The 19,188-nt window shown below is 38.6% G+C and overlaps 2 protein-coding genes and 1 long non-coding RNA gene across 5 annotated transcripts in view; 1 reads left to right on the top strand and 2 right to left on the bottom strand.

Moving 5' to 3' along the window:
* The first annotated feature begins 2,044 nt into the window (after positions 1 to 2,044).
* Positions 2,045 to 6,118, top strand: bcl2l10 (BCL2 like 10). Its single transcript, XM_051379934.1, has 3 exons — positions 2,045 to 2,169; positions 3,151 to 3,585; positions 5,058 to 6,118. Exons 1-3 carry the CDS (start codon positions 2,137 to 2,139, stop codon positions 5,178 to 5,180), a joined length of 591 nt encoding a protein of 196 aa, XP_051235894.1. The 5' UTR covers positions 2,045 to 2,136; the 3' UTR covers positions 5,181 to 6,118.
* A 3,109-nt stretch (positions 6,119 to 9,227) lies between these two features.
* LOC127351301 (uncharacterized) lies at positions 9,228 to 12,587 on the bottom strand. Its single transcript, XR_007880848.1, has 4 exons — positions 12,422 to 12,587; positions 12,045 to 12,139; positions 10,839 to 10,915; positions 9,228 to 10,166 (listed from the first exon to the last, which is right to left on the bottom strand). It is a non-coding gene; the product is annotated as an uncharacterized LOC127351301 (long non-coding RNA).
* A 1,211-nt stretch (positions 12,588 to 13,798) lies between these two features.
* trpm7 (transient receptor potential cation channel, subfamily M, member 7) overlaps positions 13,799 to 19,188 on the bottom strand; it is a 41,035-nt gene continuing 35,645 nt past the window's right edge. For all 3 annotated transcript variants that reach the window (XM_051378640.1, XM_051378638.1, XM_051378639.1), the window contains 6 exons: positions 17,842 to 18,125; positions 17,315 to 17,397; positions 16,580 to 16,785; positions 15,394 to 15,445; positions 14,944 to 15,050; positions 13,799 to 14,794 (listed from right to left, as the gene is read on the bottom strand). In XM_051378640.1, coding sequence (XP_051234600.1) covers positions 14,682 to 14,794; positions 14,944 to 15,050; positions 15,394 to 15,445; positions 16,580 to 16,785; positions 17,315 to 17,397; positions 17,842 to 18,125 — 845 coding nt within the window. In that variant the 3' untranslated portion in view covers positions 13,799 to 14,681. The remainder of the gene's footprint in view (positions 14,795 to 14,943; positions 15,051 to 15,393; positions 15,446 to 16,579; positions 16,786 to 17,314; positions 17,398 to 17,841; positions 18,126 to 19,188) is intronic.

The following is a 19,188-nucleotide window of genomic DNA, read 5'->3' as shown; positions in this document are numbered from 1 at the left end:
GTTTGATAAAAAGTCCTGCAGTAGCAGAGCACATCTCTATAGTGTGCTGAAGATGTTACCTGTATATATGGTAGAAATGTTCAACCAGCATCAACAAGACAAATAAGATAACAAATATACAATATAATATATACAATACAAAAATACATTTAAATTAATAAATTAATTAAACACAATTTGTAATCATCAATGTCCAACCTCATCCCACCATTCAACACAAAGCGAGGTAAAGGTTTCCATCGTGCTCTGACCCAGTATACTTTCCAGGTTTGTATGTTCAAATAATAATAATAATAATAATAATTAACAAAGGGATTTAATAGTTTTTTTTTTTCTCTGAGGATATTGGGCTCCATACCAGTAAAATCTCATCCATAATATATTTAGTTTATTCCCAGAAAGTAAAAAAAAGATTTCTTTGGATTTTCCACGTGTAAAACAGGACTTTGGGATGTTCTGGAGCAATATATGTGCACATTCACCATTTACACTGTAAAAGCTTAAGATTGGTATTGTCTGTTTGTGTTTGAGCTTCCTTGCAAGCGTTCTCTGGACGAATGAAATGCATGTTCCAAATCAAATTACACAACACAACATCACAGCTGACGATTCTGCACATCACACTGGTTGTTTTATATTGTTTGGATGTGTGTTTTGATGACCAGTTTGTTTGTCCAGTTGTGTGTCCTCAAAACATTATTGATCATGTAGTCTCTCCATCTTACACGTCTTTATTTTTTTTAAATCAATGGTCAAAGGTCAGCCATGTGTATCCACATCATCACTTCACGTATCTCACAACATCCCCTGAGAATGTAGGGACATGCCAATATTACAAAATTGTGATGAACGCCATCAAAACCAAAGCCGATCAATACTGTGCAGGAGGGTTGTTAGTCTCTACTGCAGCACCCTCGTCTCTTTCCAGGGAAACAACCTAAAACGCATACCAACATTTAAAGCCTATTCCTGTGAGCTCTATTGTTTAATACTACACCAGCCTGAATAAAAGGTTATCTGGAATTTAAAGAGGGAATCAACCGGATAAAGAGAGAGATAAGAGGAGAAGAGAGAGGGGTATTACCATGCACAGAAAATACCCAAACAGAGCACCGGATGCACCACACTGCCTAAAACATTTGCTTTGACTGAGATTAACTTGAATACACACAGTTTCACTTCCTTGCGATGATCAGTGAACTGGTGAATTTGTCTGTGTGAGAGTGAGAGGAGTCTCTGGACTGTTTGGTGTTGAAACCAAATCCTAAAATCACGAGTCTCAAACTTTTCTTATGAGAGGTGAAACCTGCATGACTTCACCAACAGGGGCCTATATTTAGTTTATCTTTTAGTCTCCCAAAGATGACATGCATGAATTTACTAAAATCCGCTGAGGGTGAGAGAGCTCTTCACTACATTTGCTGTCAGCCAGAATCTTTGCATTACACCATCTGAGGCCACCGTGGGTCCCCTGAGAGCCACAACTTCAAAATCATATTTCTATAAAAACATCTGTTTACAAATCTGTGTGAGCAACCTTTCAGAGATAATGATAAAGGTTGCTTTATCTCTAGCTCAAACTACTTCAACTGATCCTATCCCTGTAGTAGGACTGCAGCTAGTTATTGATTAATCAGCTTATTATTATGTCCAATATTCACATTTGAGAGACTGGAATCAGTGTATTCTTATTTATTTATTTATATTGCTTAATAGATGATTTTAAACAATTAATATATTGTTAAAATTGTTGTAGATTTATTTTCTTTAAATTAATTATTACAGTTTCAGCTACTGCCACTCATAGAAACACACACACACACTTCGGCTCTCCTAAATCCTGCGCTAACACAACTCGATCCAACAAATATATTCAGCTCCTATAAACTGATTTATTACTTTACGTCTTTGGGTTTTTTCTGCACCATACTGTATTACTTTCCAACTTCCAGGTACCCCAGTGACGAAGATAAGGCTTAATTTGTTTCTGGTGTTTCCAGTGGTGAGGGTGTCTGTCCATGACGGTGCTTTTGAGGGGGTTTCTGAACATATAAGCGGTCGGAGGAGGAGTCAGATGATAAATGTGCAGCAGTCAGTGGAGGCTGAGAGTAACGAGGTCCTCCTTCCGCTGTCCGTATGTGCAGAGAGCAGTCTGATATCGCTGGGAGGGTAAGCTTTTATTTCTTATCCGCACAGGAGAGGAAAGAAAATGCATTTTAACCTATTTCTACATGTATGCCTTATTAATTGTAGAGCTCCTGCCGCACAGAGGTGTGTGTATCTCGGTGTAAAGGGCCGTGTAAGGCGTTGATGTGTGGGTGGTAGTGGAGCTAGCTGCCTGTAGCCTGTGAGAGTGTTTCTTTGTGTCCTCCATTGCTGTGGTGACAGATCAGCGGGCTGTTAGCCGGCTCTACCCCCGCTGCCACTACACCCGGTAAACCTCTTAAACTACCGGGGAATTAACGGTGTGCAACTCTCTCACAACACTGTTAGTTATTTAGTTTCGTTTGTCTTTTTTAAAGTGAACATTAGCTGTTGTGTTTCTTCCAGCATTAACCGAGAGCTATCCTTAACTCGAGCTGTGTCTTTCATAACGCCATTGCTAGCGCTGCGTTAGCCTACAACACTTTATTATAGTTAGGGTTTCATATCTGACACCTGGGTGAAATTAGAGTAGAAATATTACTCTGTTTAATTGTTTTACAAGATTAAAAACCTGAAATTGAGCAGTGTGTTAATACAAGAATAACGGTACTGCTGTAGGTTCTTATGGGAATTAGGCTTCTGGGTAATGTAGTTAATTACATTATGTGCTGATTGTAAGAAACAGGTAATTGGTATAAAGCTGAAAGAGTTGGAAATTAATTAATAAAAGAACCCAAAACATTTTAGGTCAAATATATTAGATTTTTTAACTGCTGGTGTGACAAAAGAAGGTATTTGAAGATGAGCTTTGGCTCTAAAAATCTAAATGATTTTTCACAGTAGTAAGTAATTGACATATATTGAAATTTATAATGAAAATAAGTGCCCTAAGTCGGTTACTTTTTGTTCCCCTCACGTCAATGAACCATTTTTGTGGTTCTTTTATAGCAGTACAATGATTCCCTTCATTTAACTGAACTGCTTTTCTTCTGCCCCCCCCCTTAGAAAATGGCATGCGGGCTGTGGAAAGAGACCCTGGCTCTGGCAGAGGACTACCTGTCCCTGTGCTGCACAAGCCCCCAGCCAGCCCCTCAACCTCCCAGCGAGTCAGCCGCTGCCATGAGGCGCATGGCCCAGGACATGGAGACGCAGCACCAGGCTCGCTTTCAGTCCCTGGCTCAGACCTTCCTGAGGCAGTGCGGGCCGGACCCCTGCTCCAGCCTCAGGAGGGTGATGGAGGAGCTGGTGGGAGACGGACACTTGAACTGGGGGAGGGTTGTTTCCATTTTCACCTTTACTGGGGTGCTGGCCAGACTGCTGCTGGAGCAGAAGGACACAAAGCCGGGGCTGGACCCTGGAAGATGCAGTGGACTGGCGGAGACCATCGCTGATTACCTGGGAGAGGAGAAGAGAGAGTGGCTGCTGGAGAATGACGGATGGGTAGGTCATAACAACATGTCTGCTCCTAAACTGATTGACTCATACAGGAGATAGTGTAGAGCTGATAAAGTCACACCTAGATAAAAGAAATGCTTTGATTGTATCTCGGGCAGTAAATTAGTTTAAAAACGCAACAGTAAAAAATCCCAGTGAGACTTAAAAGTGAAAGTGATGTTTTTAGGCGAGTGGTTGTTGGAAACCACCTAGTCTGATAGGATCGCGTTTCCTTTCTGCTTGGTTATATATTGAGATGTACGTGTAAACGTGGCTTAAAATATGGCCAGGACTTAGTTTAGATGCAGCCTTTTGGACTTTACTGTTTGCAGATGAGACGAGCGCGCAGACATTTCATGTGGCTGCTGTGATTATATGAATTGTAGAGTAGCAATAGGCCAGTTTCTGAGGAATGTATGTTACAACAAGACAAACCTCTACAGTGTAAATTCAGAGCTATGATCAAACCGTGTTTGGCTTTAGATTATCAGTTTTTTCGTAATGGTCGGACAACCGCTGGGTTGTCGGGCAGTATTGGACTGTATACTGGAAATCAAAAGGACAAAGCTTATTTTAAACCTGCTTGGTGTGGCTTATTTGACTGGAAATGCTTAAAGGGATGGTTATTGTAGAACATCTACAGTTGAATGTCTGCTTTTGTGAATGGGCTTTCCCTGGCCCCCTCCCAAACTCCCACACAAACACACACACACACACACACACACGCACACGCACTTACCCCTCCTTTCTTCAGCTGGCAGCTGGTTGCAACAGACACGTAACCAGCTCAGCCAGATGGACTTTGTAGTAACAGTCAAAGAAGCTTCAGTGTGTTGAATTTGGCATTAACCGTATTGAAAGCTGGCGTGGTTTGACCAGAAAAACAAGCAGCTGTAAAGCAGCGAAACACCTGGAGCTGAGAGCAGGTGCACTCGCTGGTTGACGTGTGTATGTGTGTGTGTGTGTGTGACTTCGGTTTGAAAACACGATGGAGTTTCTGACTTGCTGCTATTTTATTTTATTTTTTTTACTGTGTGGTCTTGCTAATAGAGCAGAAGAAGCCATAATAATAATATTATTATTATTATAATACTCTCTAGACAGACTAGCACATATTTTCTATAACTTTAAGTTGATACTTGGACATAATTGATTTTTTTTGTACTTTTGAAGAACTGCTGTGCTGTCAAGATATTTGAGAAGTTGCAGATATCAGCACCTTCTGAGTGTGTGTGGAGAAACACGGGGCTGTCAGTGACACGGATATTTTCCAAAACATATTGTATAATTGCCACCAGCCGTCAGCTAAAGCCACTGTTGGTTGAAAATCATTTTGGCGGCTTATACTTTCTCATTTGTTTTGTGAAACCTACAGTATACGGAAATAAACTTAAAGTGGCAGATGAATATTCTCTCTTAGTAGTAAACCAGGCTTCATGCTCTCAACCTAACATTTCTTTGTGTTTTCTCTCCTATAGGAGGGGTTCTGTAAGTTCTGCCGCAGTGCCAGAGAAGTGAGTCAGGACTCGTCCATGAAGACAGCGCTGTTTGCCGCTGCTGGCGTGGGCCTCGCTGGACTCACCTTCCTCCTGGTGCGCTAGCTAGCCTTCATTAACACATCCTCATCAATGTTCTCCATTCATTTGGCACAATTAGGTAAACATTTCAATTCCAACATCAATGCTGCAAAAACAGGCATAATCTTTAGTGAATTCAGGGTCGTAATCTCATGTCATCAACTGAATGTTTGCACATGCTCGAACCCCACACACACACACACACACACACACACACACACACACACACACACACACACACACACACACACATACATATATTAGTACTGACATTTTGTCACTTGCTCCTTAAGATTGTAAAAATGATCTCAATGCCTTCAGAAATTTTGGAGTAGGTGGCATCAGTTTGCATATCTTTAGACAGGATAATTACTAAAGCACAGGTTTCTGTACAGAACTGTCTTGATTTCGTCGTTTTATATTTTCAGCTGTGCAGCTTAAAGACTTCATTTCAATTTTCACACAGCTTCTGGTTTTGGTTTTTACAATTGTCAGCTGCCTTTTTTATTCACGTGTTTACCTGAGTTGTGTATGTGGTATAGAGCCATTCTAGTGTACAATGTATAAATTAATATATTATATTTATATGAAATGAAACTGTAAGCAGTGGCCCCCTTTTTCTAACTGATCCACAGCTAATTCAGTTGTTTCATTGTTTTCAAGTCTGTCCTACATTCTTGTGAAATGTCTGTGATTTACACAGGTCAGCAGAGCTGTGTACAGCCCTGATGACCACACAACGGTGCTATGATATGTTGTTGTTTCTTATATCAGTCTAACAAACCAGGGACCAATCTGACTTCAAATATTGTGCTATTAGAACAAACCGTTGCTATGGCATTACCCCCACAGATCTCTGAAACATTATATTTTTACATTGTTTTGTTCTATTTATTTCTCACTGTCTATTTTTTTTTTGTTTTGTTTGTTTTTGGTTTTTTTAATAAAAAAAAAAAAAGCAATCATGGAGTTTGAGTCTTGTGATTGAGTGCACTGAAGGCTACCGTAGCAGTGTGGTGATGTCCCCTTTACGACTTTCTGTTTTCACCTGAACATCTCTGCAGCAGGTCAGGAGCATGTAGGCGAATATGAAGAGCAAACGATTCTCCCTCATTTCAAATGCAGACATCTTGTCATAAATAAGATATGTTCTGCTGTCTGTCTTTGTGCTCCTCTGACCATCACAGTGCTCATGTTACACAACAAGGGCCAAATCCACAAAACTAAGCCTAAAATTGTCTCTTAACTAGCTGATATAGGAGGAACTGATTAATAAGCGGTGCGTAAGTCCTAACTTCAGGATTAATTTGTTTTTGAAGCATTTAATGCCAAAAGTAGCTCCTATGTTTGAGATATTGTAAGTTATCTGTAGTCTAAAGAGACTCAGTCAGATCTGCTCACAATCAGTCAGCTGCTGCAGGTGATGTGCCTTATTGCACAAAGTAATGACCTTTTAAAGACGGTGTGTTAATAGGAATTACATCAGCACACCAACAAAACAAAACAATCCAAAAACATCAGATGACATTTTCCACAACTCTCTACCGTTGGAAAGATACTTTGCAGTGTTGAACTTTAATATCTCGGCCATCCGTGAGAATTGTTCCTCAGACCAAACGTGTTCTTCAGGTTGTCCTTTGTTTGGCAGTTCAGTAAGTGTACAGTAAATAATGATCCAATTAAATAAATAAAGCTGATGTTAGGGCTGTGGAGAGATTACATGTAGGCACGTATGCACTAAATAGAAACATTAGAAATAAAATTGCCCATTAAAGGATGAAGAGAGAGGGGTGTAACATGGAACAAAGGGCACCAATGGGAGTTAACCCACTAACAGTTGTGACTATTTGGCATGCACTGTAACCATTCAGCTACAGAGGCACTCTAAATTTTATTTGATTTGATTGAATTTGGATTTAATCAAATTTACGGTTTCCACAACTGGCATTGATATAGTTTCTTTAGACGTTGATTTTTTTATTTTCTATGAAAGGTCCAGTGTGCAGGATTCAGTGGCATCTAGTGGTGAAGTTGCGGATTGCAACCATTCTAAGGTGATGGAAACAGAACAGGTTTTATTTTCAGGGTTATTTCCTTGTATGTTTGCACTACTTGGTGAATTGTGATTTGCATCTTTGATATATTGAAGCATATAATTTTAATTTCCTTTACAATGTTTACTGTTAATATAATACCCTAGTATAGTAGATACTACTGTATTATTATTATTTTATTGACATACAGCTTGTAGGTTTACAACCATTTTTAATTAAATCTGTAACATTTTACTGTTACTAAGTAACACTAAGCTTTTGATTGACAAAATAAGGCACAATACCTGAGTCACCCAACCTAAAAATATCTTCATCAGTTAGATAAAGAAAAAGCAAGAGTTGTCAAATATATCTCTATAACGCATCAGCTTTCTTCGGTCTACCAGATGGTACAACATAATCAGCACACAATCTACAGAAATACACGTCATGTTCAAAGCACACAGACACACACCTTCTGACACTGTCATGTGACACCTGAAGTCATCTAATTGATGATTCTGTAGCTCACGTTATACACACATACAAACATCAAACATTATTTATAACAGTTGCCAACAGCAATATATATATATATATATAAATATGCTTAAATATTCTGAATTCATTGAAATATAAAAATGTTATTTTGTTAAATAAGCTGGGAACTCACTAATAGGTCACTATAGGTGATATAACAATAACCCTAACCCAAAATACAAATCTGAATTTAATACAGATGAACGATATATATTTAACTGACAAATGAGGCCAGTGTGTCTGTGTGTGTGGGTGTGTGGGTGTGTGGGGGTGTGGTGTGTGTGCGCCATGATATTGCAATGAGGCCATTGTGCCTCATCTCTCATATACAGATAAAGATCCGTGTGGGATTCTTTTCATTTAGTTGGTGCACTGAAATAGACCATTTCCCGCAGTATGCGGGTAAGTTTCAACACTCACACAAACACGCACACACACTGTACACACACACTCCTGCATTGAGTATTTTACTGTACATACATGCATGCATAGTTCACATTGTTTGTGAAACAGAGAACCGCAACTGCTTCAGATGTGGGGAGCTGTATTTCCTGTTGATAGTGTTTTACTCAGTGAAACACAAACAGCAGACGAAGCTCTTGTTATTATTATCATCTGTTTATTTTATGGATTATATGGAGCAGAGATTACATGGACAGTGGTCCTCTGTAACTGCTTTAAAACTCAATCTCAAGGGCTTAAAGACCCAAAGTTTAGAGCCACAATATATATGCTTTTTGTTTTCATTCCATAAGCTGATTGAAATTTGTCCCTTTAAAGGATAAGCCTGCTTTTTATTGTCAACAAATCCCATGAAAAAAACTAAACCAACAGTGAATTGACCCTATTAACAAGTATTGACTGTGTTTCAAGCCAAAGCCTGAGTCAAACCCACTGTACATTCACTATTGTGCTGCTACAAATCCTTACCTCAGCATCTCACATGTGGCTGAAAATAGTCTCCATGTTTGAGTAACGTCTACTAAAAACAACCATCTGTTTTAGGATATTGTTTAGCCTTTTTTAAATTCTGAAACTATATATCCCTGATTAGAGATCAGTATGGCTGGGGGCCATTCATTTCCAGATGGGGTTTTTTTAGGGCCAGACATGCAGCTTATGCCACATCCACATTGATCTGATGTGTTTCTGTGACCATGTTCTGAACATGTTAAACTCTGTGACCTCAGGACTGACCAACACAACAACAAAGAGTGCTGCTCAATATTGTGCACCTGACTCCACTACTTTTATTTGACTGCCATAGTCACTTTGTACATTCAAATGTCAAAATCTATAAAAAGAATATAAAATATGAATAGTTTTTACATACATTTACCTAGCCAACATTAAATAGTTACAATAGAACAGTAAGCTCTGTATTTCTCTCCCATCGTGGATTCACAGATATGATTAGATTTTATCTGGTGGAAGTGGAGGAATCCAACTAAGCATCGTTCAATAAGCAGTATGAAAATCATCTGGAAACAGCAGATCATTGGTTTTTCAGGGATATTTTATTGCATTTCAGGAAAATGTTTTTTTGTTGAAACTAATTAGTTGACAGAAGGCCTATAACAATACAGTGAGTTTTTTTTTAAAATATATGTTACAAGTAAATATCTCATACCCAATATCAATGCTAAACATTTAAAAAAAACTCGTATCTGACCAAAAATAGCCAAAACACACATTATCTCTGACCACAAAAAGATTAAAACAATAATTTGATATTTTTGGAAATATGCTTACTCGCTTTCGTGCCAGAGTTAAGCGAGTAGAATGATACCTTTCTATATTCGTACCATAAATATGAAGCTACAGCCGGCTGGTTAGCTCAGCTTAGCACAAAGACTGGAAACAGCGAGCCCGGCCCTTTATTAAGGTTACAGAACTCACGTACCAGCTTAATATGTTTTATCTTGTTTGTTTGTTTGATCCATACAAAAAGTAAAATAGTGTAGTATGGTAGACAGACATGATGGGAGCAGTACCTCAGATCCCAGTCGGCTGAAAAGCTTCTAGACTTCGTGCACACACTACATGAGTTTCAGTGTGTACATTCATAAACAGAAGAGCAGATCAGTGCCTGGCTCCTCAGAGTTGCTCTCATCATATTCTTGTCTTTGACTGTATTCACAGTGAAGACGAGATATGGTTTCATCTTCTCATGGCTGACAGTGGCATTTTATTATTTTATATTTTGATTTTGGATGTCATATTTCAATGTTTGAATTCATTTTAGTTTTCAGATAAGCAGGTGTGACAGAATGCAGTTTAAGCCACAGAAAACAAACCATAGTTCCTGCAGTGTGAATACAGCTGTTATTTCATCCTTCATCTTCTAATGGTGAGAGCATTTGTTCTTCCAGTGCTTCAGCTTTGAAGGTTTCTCCACTTTTCCTCCATTAACTATCTGCTTCACTTGCTTCGCCACCTGGTCAAATGAAACACAAAATTATTTGTTGCGCTGTATAGGACTGTTTACTTGTTTGTGGACCTATGGAGTCATTTAATTTCTGTCAGTCAGTCCAACACTTTGGTCCAAACTGAAATATCTCAACAACTGAAGGATGGATGGCCATGAAATTTGTTACACACATTCTTGTTCCCCTAAGCATCAATTGTAATCACTTTGGTGATCCTCTGAATTTTCATCTGGCGCCATCAGCAGGTCAGAGTTTTCATTTTCTCGAATAGCCAACTTTCATTTATGTGAAATCAACAGATCTTTACAGGAAATTCAGTGGTGACACAGTGGTGATACCAAAACAGAAACCAAATTATTTGTAATGTTTCAGTATGTGGGTATGTAACAGAAACCACAATCACTTGACTCACTGCTGTGAACAATGCAGTCAGGTATAACGTGTCTTACGGAAAGTAATGGCTGACTGCTTCAAGCATATGTTACTATGACGCTAACCGTAAGTGATGATTAGAACAGTTGATCATCACTCAAGGAAAATGTCATTAGCTGGTTTTGTTGTTGAAGTGCACTAAAATATAAAACAGTTCAAAAATGTGTTTTCATAAATTACCAGAAGTCATTTTTATGCTATACTGTCTATAAGATTATTAATAGTATCTTTCTCATGAACACACTAACCTCTTCAGGAGCCGGAAACATTCCTGTCTCAAGCTTGGAGAAGATCAGCTGATCATTTACTGACACCTCAAAGCTGTCTGTGGGGTGAGAAATGAAACAAAATACATCCAAATCAATTCAATTTGTCTGCATTTGCATTAGAACCAGTGAAACTGATTTCTCTGACAGAATGGGCACAATATGTCACAGGCACTGCTGAAAGGCAGTTTGGGCAGGTACTCCTTTCACCGTAAGGAAATCTGAGAAAAATAGGTAGCAAAAAGCTACAAAGGCTCAAATGTGGTGTTTTACAATTGCAAGTTGAACTACTGGAGATTCATACTTTCTGTTTGAGCTTGTAATATCCACTGGTTGGTAGTACCACACAGATATATCCCATTTATATTCATCATTTTACTTTGACAAGGTGGTAAAAGTACTACCTCAAAACCATACAAGCATACAAAGAATGCTGGATTTATTAAAAAATAAAGTATAAAAAAATACTCATCCTTTTATATTCATTCCATCTTATTACTGTATATTGTGAAACTAAATATCCTGCACTACTTCCCTGTACATAGTATTTGGTTGAAATGTAGGCTGATACCATAGATACATAACACACAAACAGATAAAAATGTAGTGATGCTAAAAATAATCCAAACCTATAATATTAGTACCTCTCACAATATCTGTAACAGTGTGTTTGTTTACAGGCAAAGCACTGACTGCCAGTTATTTTATAATTATTTTAACATTGTGCATTTAAGCCTTAGTTTTAGTATGTTTATTGTTCCTTGTATACTTAATTAATATAATTTAGTGTTGTAATTGTGTCTCTTTGATTTCTATGACTGCGACTGGTGGTGATGATACTGATGGTGGTATGGTTTGTGGTGTTTTATTTGAATGGTGGTTTTTTGGATTACATTTATCACAAGTAGATTTCAATTTAAATTAGTTTTAGTAATTGTTTTAATAGTTTTAGTGAATGCTCTAATAAATGGCCTCTTTATTGAAGCCCCTATGTTGCAACTCACTGTTACACAAAGAAACAGGGTTGGAAACTTAAGTTTTCTCCATCACTGTGGTCTTTAAAAAGTATGACTTAATAACTCATATTTTGCTTGAATTTTTCTCAGTTTATATCTCTTTCTTTCTCTCTTTCCGTGGAAGCGATGGGCCTCCACAGAGGATTGTATGAGGAAGGAAAGAGCAGCTTACTTGGCCTCCCTTTGACTCCAGTCACCTGCACACCAGGAACCTGCCGGAGCTCACCGGCCAGTTCCTGGTAGCGGAACGCATAACTTCATCCTTTACTGTAACACAAAGCAACACCAAGAAAAACACATGAATACGCCCGCTGGTAGGCTCACTTAATGCTGGCTTCAAGTTCTGCTTTTTGTGTGAAGAAGAAACCTTTCCGAGGGTGCGACAGTTTCCATGCACAGAGAAGTGTTTCTGCATTTCTAGCGAACATGAGTGATATGAACCAGTTTATCTGATTTTACATTTAGCCTCAAGAATCCCTCTCCACACTATTAATGAGTCTGAATTGCAGTCTAACTAAAAGATTAATCAGCAAAAAGTGAAAAACTCACCAGTATTCAATGGTGACTGCAGTAGCCATGGTTTTGATGTGTGTAAGTTTGCTGTTGCAGAGCTGTAAACTTAATGCAGAGTCATGATTAGACAACCTTATTTTAAAATAAACCACACCCAGTGGGAGGGTAGCCCAGACTGCCCACTGTTTACTACAATAACACTTTTCTTCTCTCACATGTCACAGTTACTGGTGGCTGTAAATACTCCTCCTATCCATACTGGGACTGAGAGATTCTAATGTTCCCCAGAGGTTCTATGAGGCTTCAGCAGCGTTAGATAGTAAAATAAAATGGATCAGGGGGGTTCACACATCTGGTGACTGCTCATCTGCTGCAACTCAGCAAGGAAACACTGTCCAGTGACACACACAGAGGGGATTTGAATAACTTTGACTAACTCTGCTGAAGCCTCACATTATCTTTAGCTCAACTGGACAGGTATTATATAGACACACTTGTGTAAAAAAAAATGTGTTCCAAATGTGAACCTATCCTTTAAGGTTAAGAGAGAAAAGTGTTTGTACAAATGCAAAATGTATGTCTGTATAACATTTATACCAAGAAGTCTACAAAAGGAGTGTTATTGCATAGCAGAGGAAAAAGCTCAGGATGAACTCCTATTCTTGTTCCTCCCCCAAATCAAACCAGAAAAGTGTGAGGGGATTTCTCCTCCATTACATTCCTCCAGCTGTCCTTGCAGTCAGACTTTCTGTGACATTTCTCCTTTCAGAGCCAAGAGATAACCAGCAGTGTCCCTAGCTCAGCAGCACACTATCACACAGGTGCACAGTCTATCAGTTCGGTCAGAGGCAGCTGAACAGAGGTTATTGTGTGTGGATTCAAATACCAGCAGCTGCCGTCCAACTGGGGAATCTGAGGCCTCCAGTCAGACACCAGACCCACTGTCTCCTTCTGCAGGCAGGTGTTCAAGAATTTACCTTCTATCTGCAGGAGTTCACTGCTCCACGGTTCCACTGATGATGGCCTCAACAAGATGGCAACATTTCGAATTAAAATATATTTGACAGCAATAATGAAAACGTTTGCATGCATGAAAATATAAATTGTTTTTGTATATAAAATCATTAATTTCCCCAAGACTAAGGTGATGTATTTAAATTGTTTTATCTGACCAATAGTGCAAATCAAAAATATGTTTAATTTACTATCGTAAGCTACAAATAAAAGTATCAAATATTCACATTTGGGAATTGTTTGAAGTTTAGTGATTTACGGTGAAGTAGGAGACACAATTTTTACCAAACTGAATACCATAACTCTGGATATGTTTTTAACAACCCACTATTTAAAAGTTGCAGACAGAAATAAAGATTAATTTTTAATCTGAAGAGAAAGATTATTTTAAGACTTGAGTGATGTTGCTAAAGCCTTTTAACATTTTATTTGTTTAAAATGATATCCAGTACAAAATGTATACAGTAATACCCTTATGTTTGTCAGTTCCCCTGAATAAAATATTTTAATCTGTTCAGCTCATGCCGGATAACAGTATCTATAAGATACACTAGATTGTAATTTGCTCATACAATAGTTGATGACAAAGATATATCAATAGTACCTTTGTAACAATACAAAACTATCAGCAATATTTTGGTGGACACACTTTCAATACAATAAAATTACATACATTGTTCTGTAAAAGTTGCATTGCAATCTGCCCATATTTTACAAGATTTTCAAATCCATGTGTTTCTTTTCATTAGCTATGAGACAAAAAAAAGTGGTGATACAAGTCTTTATACATGTAGAAAAATGATCTGGTGGCAAACCGCAGAGTAGCAGTGACTGAGTGTCAGCAGGCTGTCCTCTCTGAAGCTGCTGTAACAGATGTACAATGCACTTAGATTTGTTCTTTTTTTCTTTTTGTTAAAACAAGGCAACTTCTCAAACTTCATAATAAATAATAAACCCTCTGCAATGCTAATGTACCTGTCAATATATCCAGTTCATATATATATTCATAAACTTGTACAAAATATGTTTAAAACCTTTTTTCCCCCACATTTATGCACTAAAAAACCCCAAAAGGTTAAGATGGTTGAATTGTGTTTGACAAAGCATTTTTTGGTGGGACCAACACAAACATAACACAGTCTGCATGCACTGGTTTCCACGGAAACACAGGTGTGATTCTTCCAGTTGATTGGGTGCGCCTCTGCTCCTTGGCTTTGACTAAAATCGTTCAGAACAGTGTCGACTCGTGGTCGTTCACTCATTCTCTTGTGGTTGAAACCAATCACAGCATTAGCCTCATTGACTGGCGGGACTCTTTGACGCCGCCCTCTGGGTTGGGAGGGTCTTCTTGTGGGAACGTCACCTTGTCTGGTGTGTAGTCATTCCGCTTTAGATCTAACGAACAAGTAACAAGGGAAAAAAAAAATCAAGAGATTAGAATTTATTACCTTATATTTGTGTTTCTGAATTAGTTTTACTACGAGCTGTCTCTCTGTGTTAACCCTAATTGGGTAACTGAAGAGTAGCTGAGCAATATTCCTCACCAGGAAGTTTGAGTTTCCGACAGCAGGAGTTGCAGTGGTGTTTTGCTCGGAAGTTCCTAATGGCATCATCCCCCAGGTTAGCAGGTCCAAATATCATATCATAAGATCTGCAAGAGTCAGAGCGGTCATTTAGTCCTACATTTCTTGAAAAAGTAGCTGGTGATGTTTACATTTTAGTCAATATTGTAAGGCTGACAATTATTTTCTCAATTTTCTACAATATATTATGTAAGAAAATAGTAGAATAAAATTGTAAAATTTAATTTCTTTGGGTTTTAGTCACTCAGGGAAAATAATCGTCACAAATGAGAAGCTGGAACTGGGAAATGAAATAATCTCTGTGATTAATCAATTATCATTTAATTAAGTTAACCAACTAATACATTAATTGTTTCAGCTTTACAATACTGAGCCAAAAGAAGTAATTAATTCATGAGGTTAATGACTTACCCCTTCTCACCACTCTTAATAACTGATGGATCTGTCAGAATCTCCCCAACACCTACAGCGACACACAAGAACAAGATTCATTATCATGATATCAACGATAAAAAAGTGCACAGACTGGCACATATTTAAAGAGGCTGCCACGCAGGAGAATCAATCTGGAGGAATATACATCATCAGTAACATCATTCATCAGCAAATGTCGATCACAAAGGCAGTAAAATCATTCCCAGAAAGCCTGGATGAATGGAGAGGTGAGGGATTTATCCAGAGACAAAAAAGCTGTGTAAAGGCAGTGCCAAAGATACACTTCCATTTTATACAAATTTAATGGACAATAAAGTAATCTGAATCCAAAGTTAGTATCCATAGCAGATGTAAGAAAAATCCTGCTGAGAGTAAATATGACTAAAGCTGCTGGGTCTGATAACATCCCTGGCCGTGTACTAAAAACGTGCCAATCAGCTTTTTAATGTTATCAAGAAAAGTCTGTGTTTACAAACTCTGTTTGCCGACACTTCGACAGTAAATTAAGTTAGGTGAGTCGGTGTGAACCTAATCTGAGGTTGTGCGTGTGCTGTCGTATTCAATCATATCATAAATAAAGGAAGCGTTCATAAGAGAAAAATAGAACACACCCCTTTTATACAAACACGCACAACCTCAGATTAGGTTCACACCGACTCAACTAACTTAATTTACCGTCAAAGTGTCTGTTGTAAACACAGACTTTTCTTGATAACCCCCCCCCCAAGTTAAATCTGAGCAGGTTCAACTCCCTTTGTAGTACAGCCCTCAGGTGAACTTATTACGGTTCCTGGGAATCAACATCTCACAACTCTGGTTAACAAAGTACAGAAAGGACTATATTTCTTCAGGGAACTTAAGAAGGCAAAATGCCTGGGGCAAGTTCTTGTTAACTTTTACAAAAGAGGAAAAGCATCCTGACTGGAAACATTACAAACTGGCATAGGATGTACACTGTCCAGTACAGTAGGGTTGTAAATGACAATAAAAATAGCCTTGAACCTTGAAATTGACATCGATATACAGTAACTCTGTTAAGTGCACAGGAAGTCAATGGAGAATCATTAACACATTTGTCATGGTAATGATGATGAAACACTTTGTTTTTCACTATGTGAGCCTCATCATTTTTAGGGGATGAAAGCGGTCTGGGAGTTTTTACCCTGCAGGTCGAGCACCAGCAGCTCTCCACGGGTGTACTCGTAGGTCCAGTGGCTGAAGGCCAGCATGGTTTCCTCCAGGAGGTTAGTAGGGACAATCTCATCTCCGTTGTTGTTGTTGAACTTCCTGAACTCTCCTGTAATGCACTCTTCTATAGCAAACCACTGTCCAGCAGAATGACAATAGAGCAGAAACACCTCCAGAAACCTGAATACACAGAGGACTCAGGTTATTGGACACATTGGAAAATAAAAGCCCCCCTAATATTTCCTCCCAAAAGTCACTGCATTACATCTTAAGTGACTCTACCTGTCACACCATTAGTAAAAAGGAAGTATGAATTATTTATTTTAGAACATAATTATCAAATTCTTTGATAAGATAATGTCATATGTTTACAAATGTTTTGAACCTTTAAAAGGAATAGTTCAACACTTCACACTGTCAGTTAGCTTAGCACAAAGAACAATGGCACTGCAGTGAGAGGCGTGTTTATCCAGTGTAGGAAGGGCTCATGTTGACATGTAAAACAAATAAGAGAACAGCCTACTTCAGATGACTTAGCAAAAGCTTATCTGGTCCTGCCAACCACAATGAGCTAGGCAGAATTTGTTACACAGCATCTACGATCACACACGGAGGTGCATTTGAAGATATGAAAATAAAGCAGTTCTAAGTATGTGTGTGAGTGTGACTTCTGTCTGTGCTCTGCTAACACTCCGGCAAGTGTGCTTACCTCGGTGAATAAGGAATAGTCTTGGGCCTGATTTGGTTGAAGGCAAATGTCAGCTTCTGAGCAGCTCGTTGTTGTTGAATTTCCTGGAATGACACAAGAAAGCACCACATTAGTGTCCTTCCCACTTGCAATGGACAAACACTAGTGTAGGTGCAAGGGTTGTTAACAAGAAATGACACTGAAATTATACTAAAATCAAGGCCACAAGTAGAGATGCTTCAGCATTTTTGTGGTTCAAATGTTTTGATCATAGCCACAATTTTCTAGGTTTACATTTTATGACAATTACTGTTGCCTATATCTTTATAGCAAAAAGCAAGGACTTGACAACTTGTCATCTTCAGGTCAGAAACTGATAATTTGACACGTTAAGCAGAGAAAAGAGAAAAAAGGTCAAGCCGGATCAACAAATCCTGTGTTTAGTTAAGTTTTCATACCCAGACAGGTTCTATGAAGTCTAACAGTGCAGGTGTATGTGTAAAATCTTAAATAGTGGGGTGTACAGTAGGTGTGTCTGTGTTCCCTACCCTGAGACAAAGGTGCAGCACAGTGTCCTCCTTGTAGATGCTCTGCCAGGTTTGGACCACCTCAGGAAGGAAGGATTTGACTATATACAGATGTCCTGGTTTCAGCATGTCGTACTCTGACCAAGTGCAGAGCACCTTGAGGGCCCGTCTGAGTCCTCCGCCCATCTCCTCCTTGCTGAGAAACTCTATTTTGGCACAGAGGCCCCGCTGGGCCCAGGAAGACATGCTGTTGTTGATAGTGTTGGGGGAGCTCTCCTCCAGACGGTACACAGTCACTGGCTCCCCTGAAGGAGCACAGAGCGACAGGTGAGGGTTCACACACACACACACACACACACACACACACACACACACACACACACACACAGTGTTGGTTTGATGTTGCTGGCTTTGTTTTATATCCCTCGGCCTCAGAAACACTCTTTCAATTCTGAAGCTTTACAGATTTCATCCTAAACACATTCATGATTTAAGACCAGAATGTGACTTATTTGTAACCGTTTTACCATATAAACATTTTTCTTTTAATTTTTTAAGAACTAGAATACAGGGGTGAAAAACAATATGCAGTGACTGAACTCCAGCTAGTTAAGGCTAGCTGATGAGAGCCTGAACTAATTTACACTGTTTTTACTGTAATTAAAAAAGTAAAATAAGATTTTGATGTTCCAAAATCTAAGAAATTGAGTTTGGTTTGTCACATAAATAAGGCAATAGCTAAATCAAATGGCAATTAATGAAAAAGTAGGTCAACACCATATAAAATAGGCTAGCTTAGCAGTAAGTGCAGCAATTCTTAATATTCGAATAACACATTTATTCATATATTTAATTTAAACTAGCTCAGTGATTCAGATGGACAAGAACCGCAAATAATATGAAGAATATTTTGTAAGTAGACACCAAGTTATCCCTATGGCCTTTAGATGGCCCAAACATGTGTTATTAGGTTTTATGTAACTTCTGTGACATAGATAAGATTATCAGCCTAAAGGGGGCATACATTTAGGATTTACACCTGTTACACAGTTTAACCAAGAGCTGTTAAACGTCAAACCATTTTTTATGAACGAAGGGCTGTAGACTGTGGTAGTACCGGTAACCTTTTCACATTACAGGAGTCTTTAGATTGCTTTATGGCGTATTAAGATAATAGTCATACTAATAACTCCTAACATGCCGCTGTCCATTTCTTACTGTAACTGTATGACGCACTGGTAGCAATTTTAAGTATAATAACCTCCTAACACCACCATGATGAAATGCCTAGAAACTGCATGGATCACAGGACTCACAAGCACTTACACCTTTACACAAAGACCTTCACAGTAACAATAACAAACTGCG

Source organism: Dicentrarchus labrax, unplaced genomic scaffold, assembly GCF_905237075.1.
Source record: "Dicentrarchus labrax unplaced genomic scaffold, dlabrax2021, whole genome shotgun sequence".
In the NCBI taxonomy this organism is placed as follows: Eukaryota; Metazoa; Chordata; class Actinopteri; family Moronidae; genus Dicentrarchus; species Dicentrarchus labrax.
This window is presented reverse-complemented; position numbering and strand designations above follow the sequence as displayed.

Excerpts from the sequence above, each read along its gene's own strand:
- bcl2l10 (XM_051379934.1), top strand. The coding sequence starts at position 2,137 with ATGTGCAGAGAGCAGTCTGATATCGCTGGGAGG. Across the intron at positions 2,170-3,150 it reads AGTCTGATATCGCTGGGAGG|AAAATGGCATGCGGGCTGTG; the intron begins GTAAGCTTTTAT and ends CCCCCCCCTTAG. Across the intron at positions 3,586-5,057 it reads TGCTGGAGAATGACGGATGG|GAGGGGTTCTGTAAGTTCTG; the intron begins GTAGGTCATAAC and ends TCTCTCCTATAG.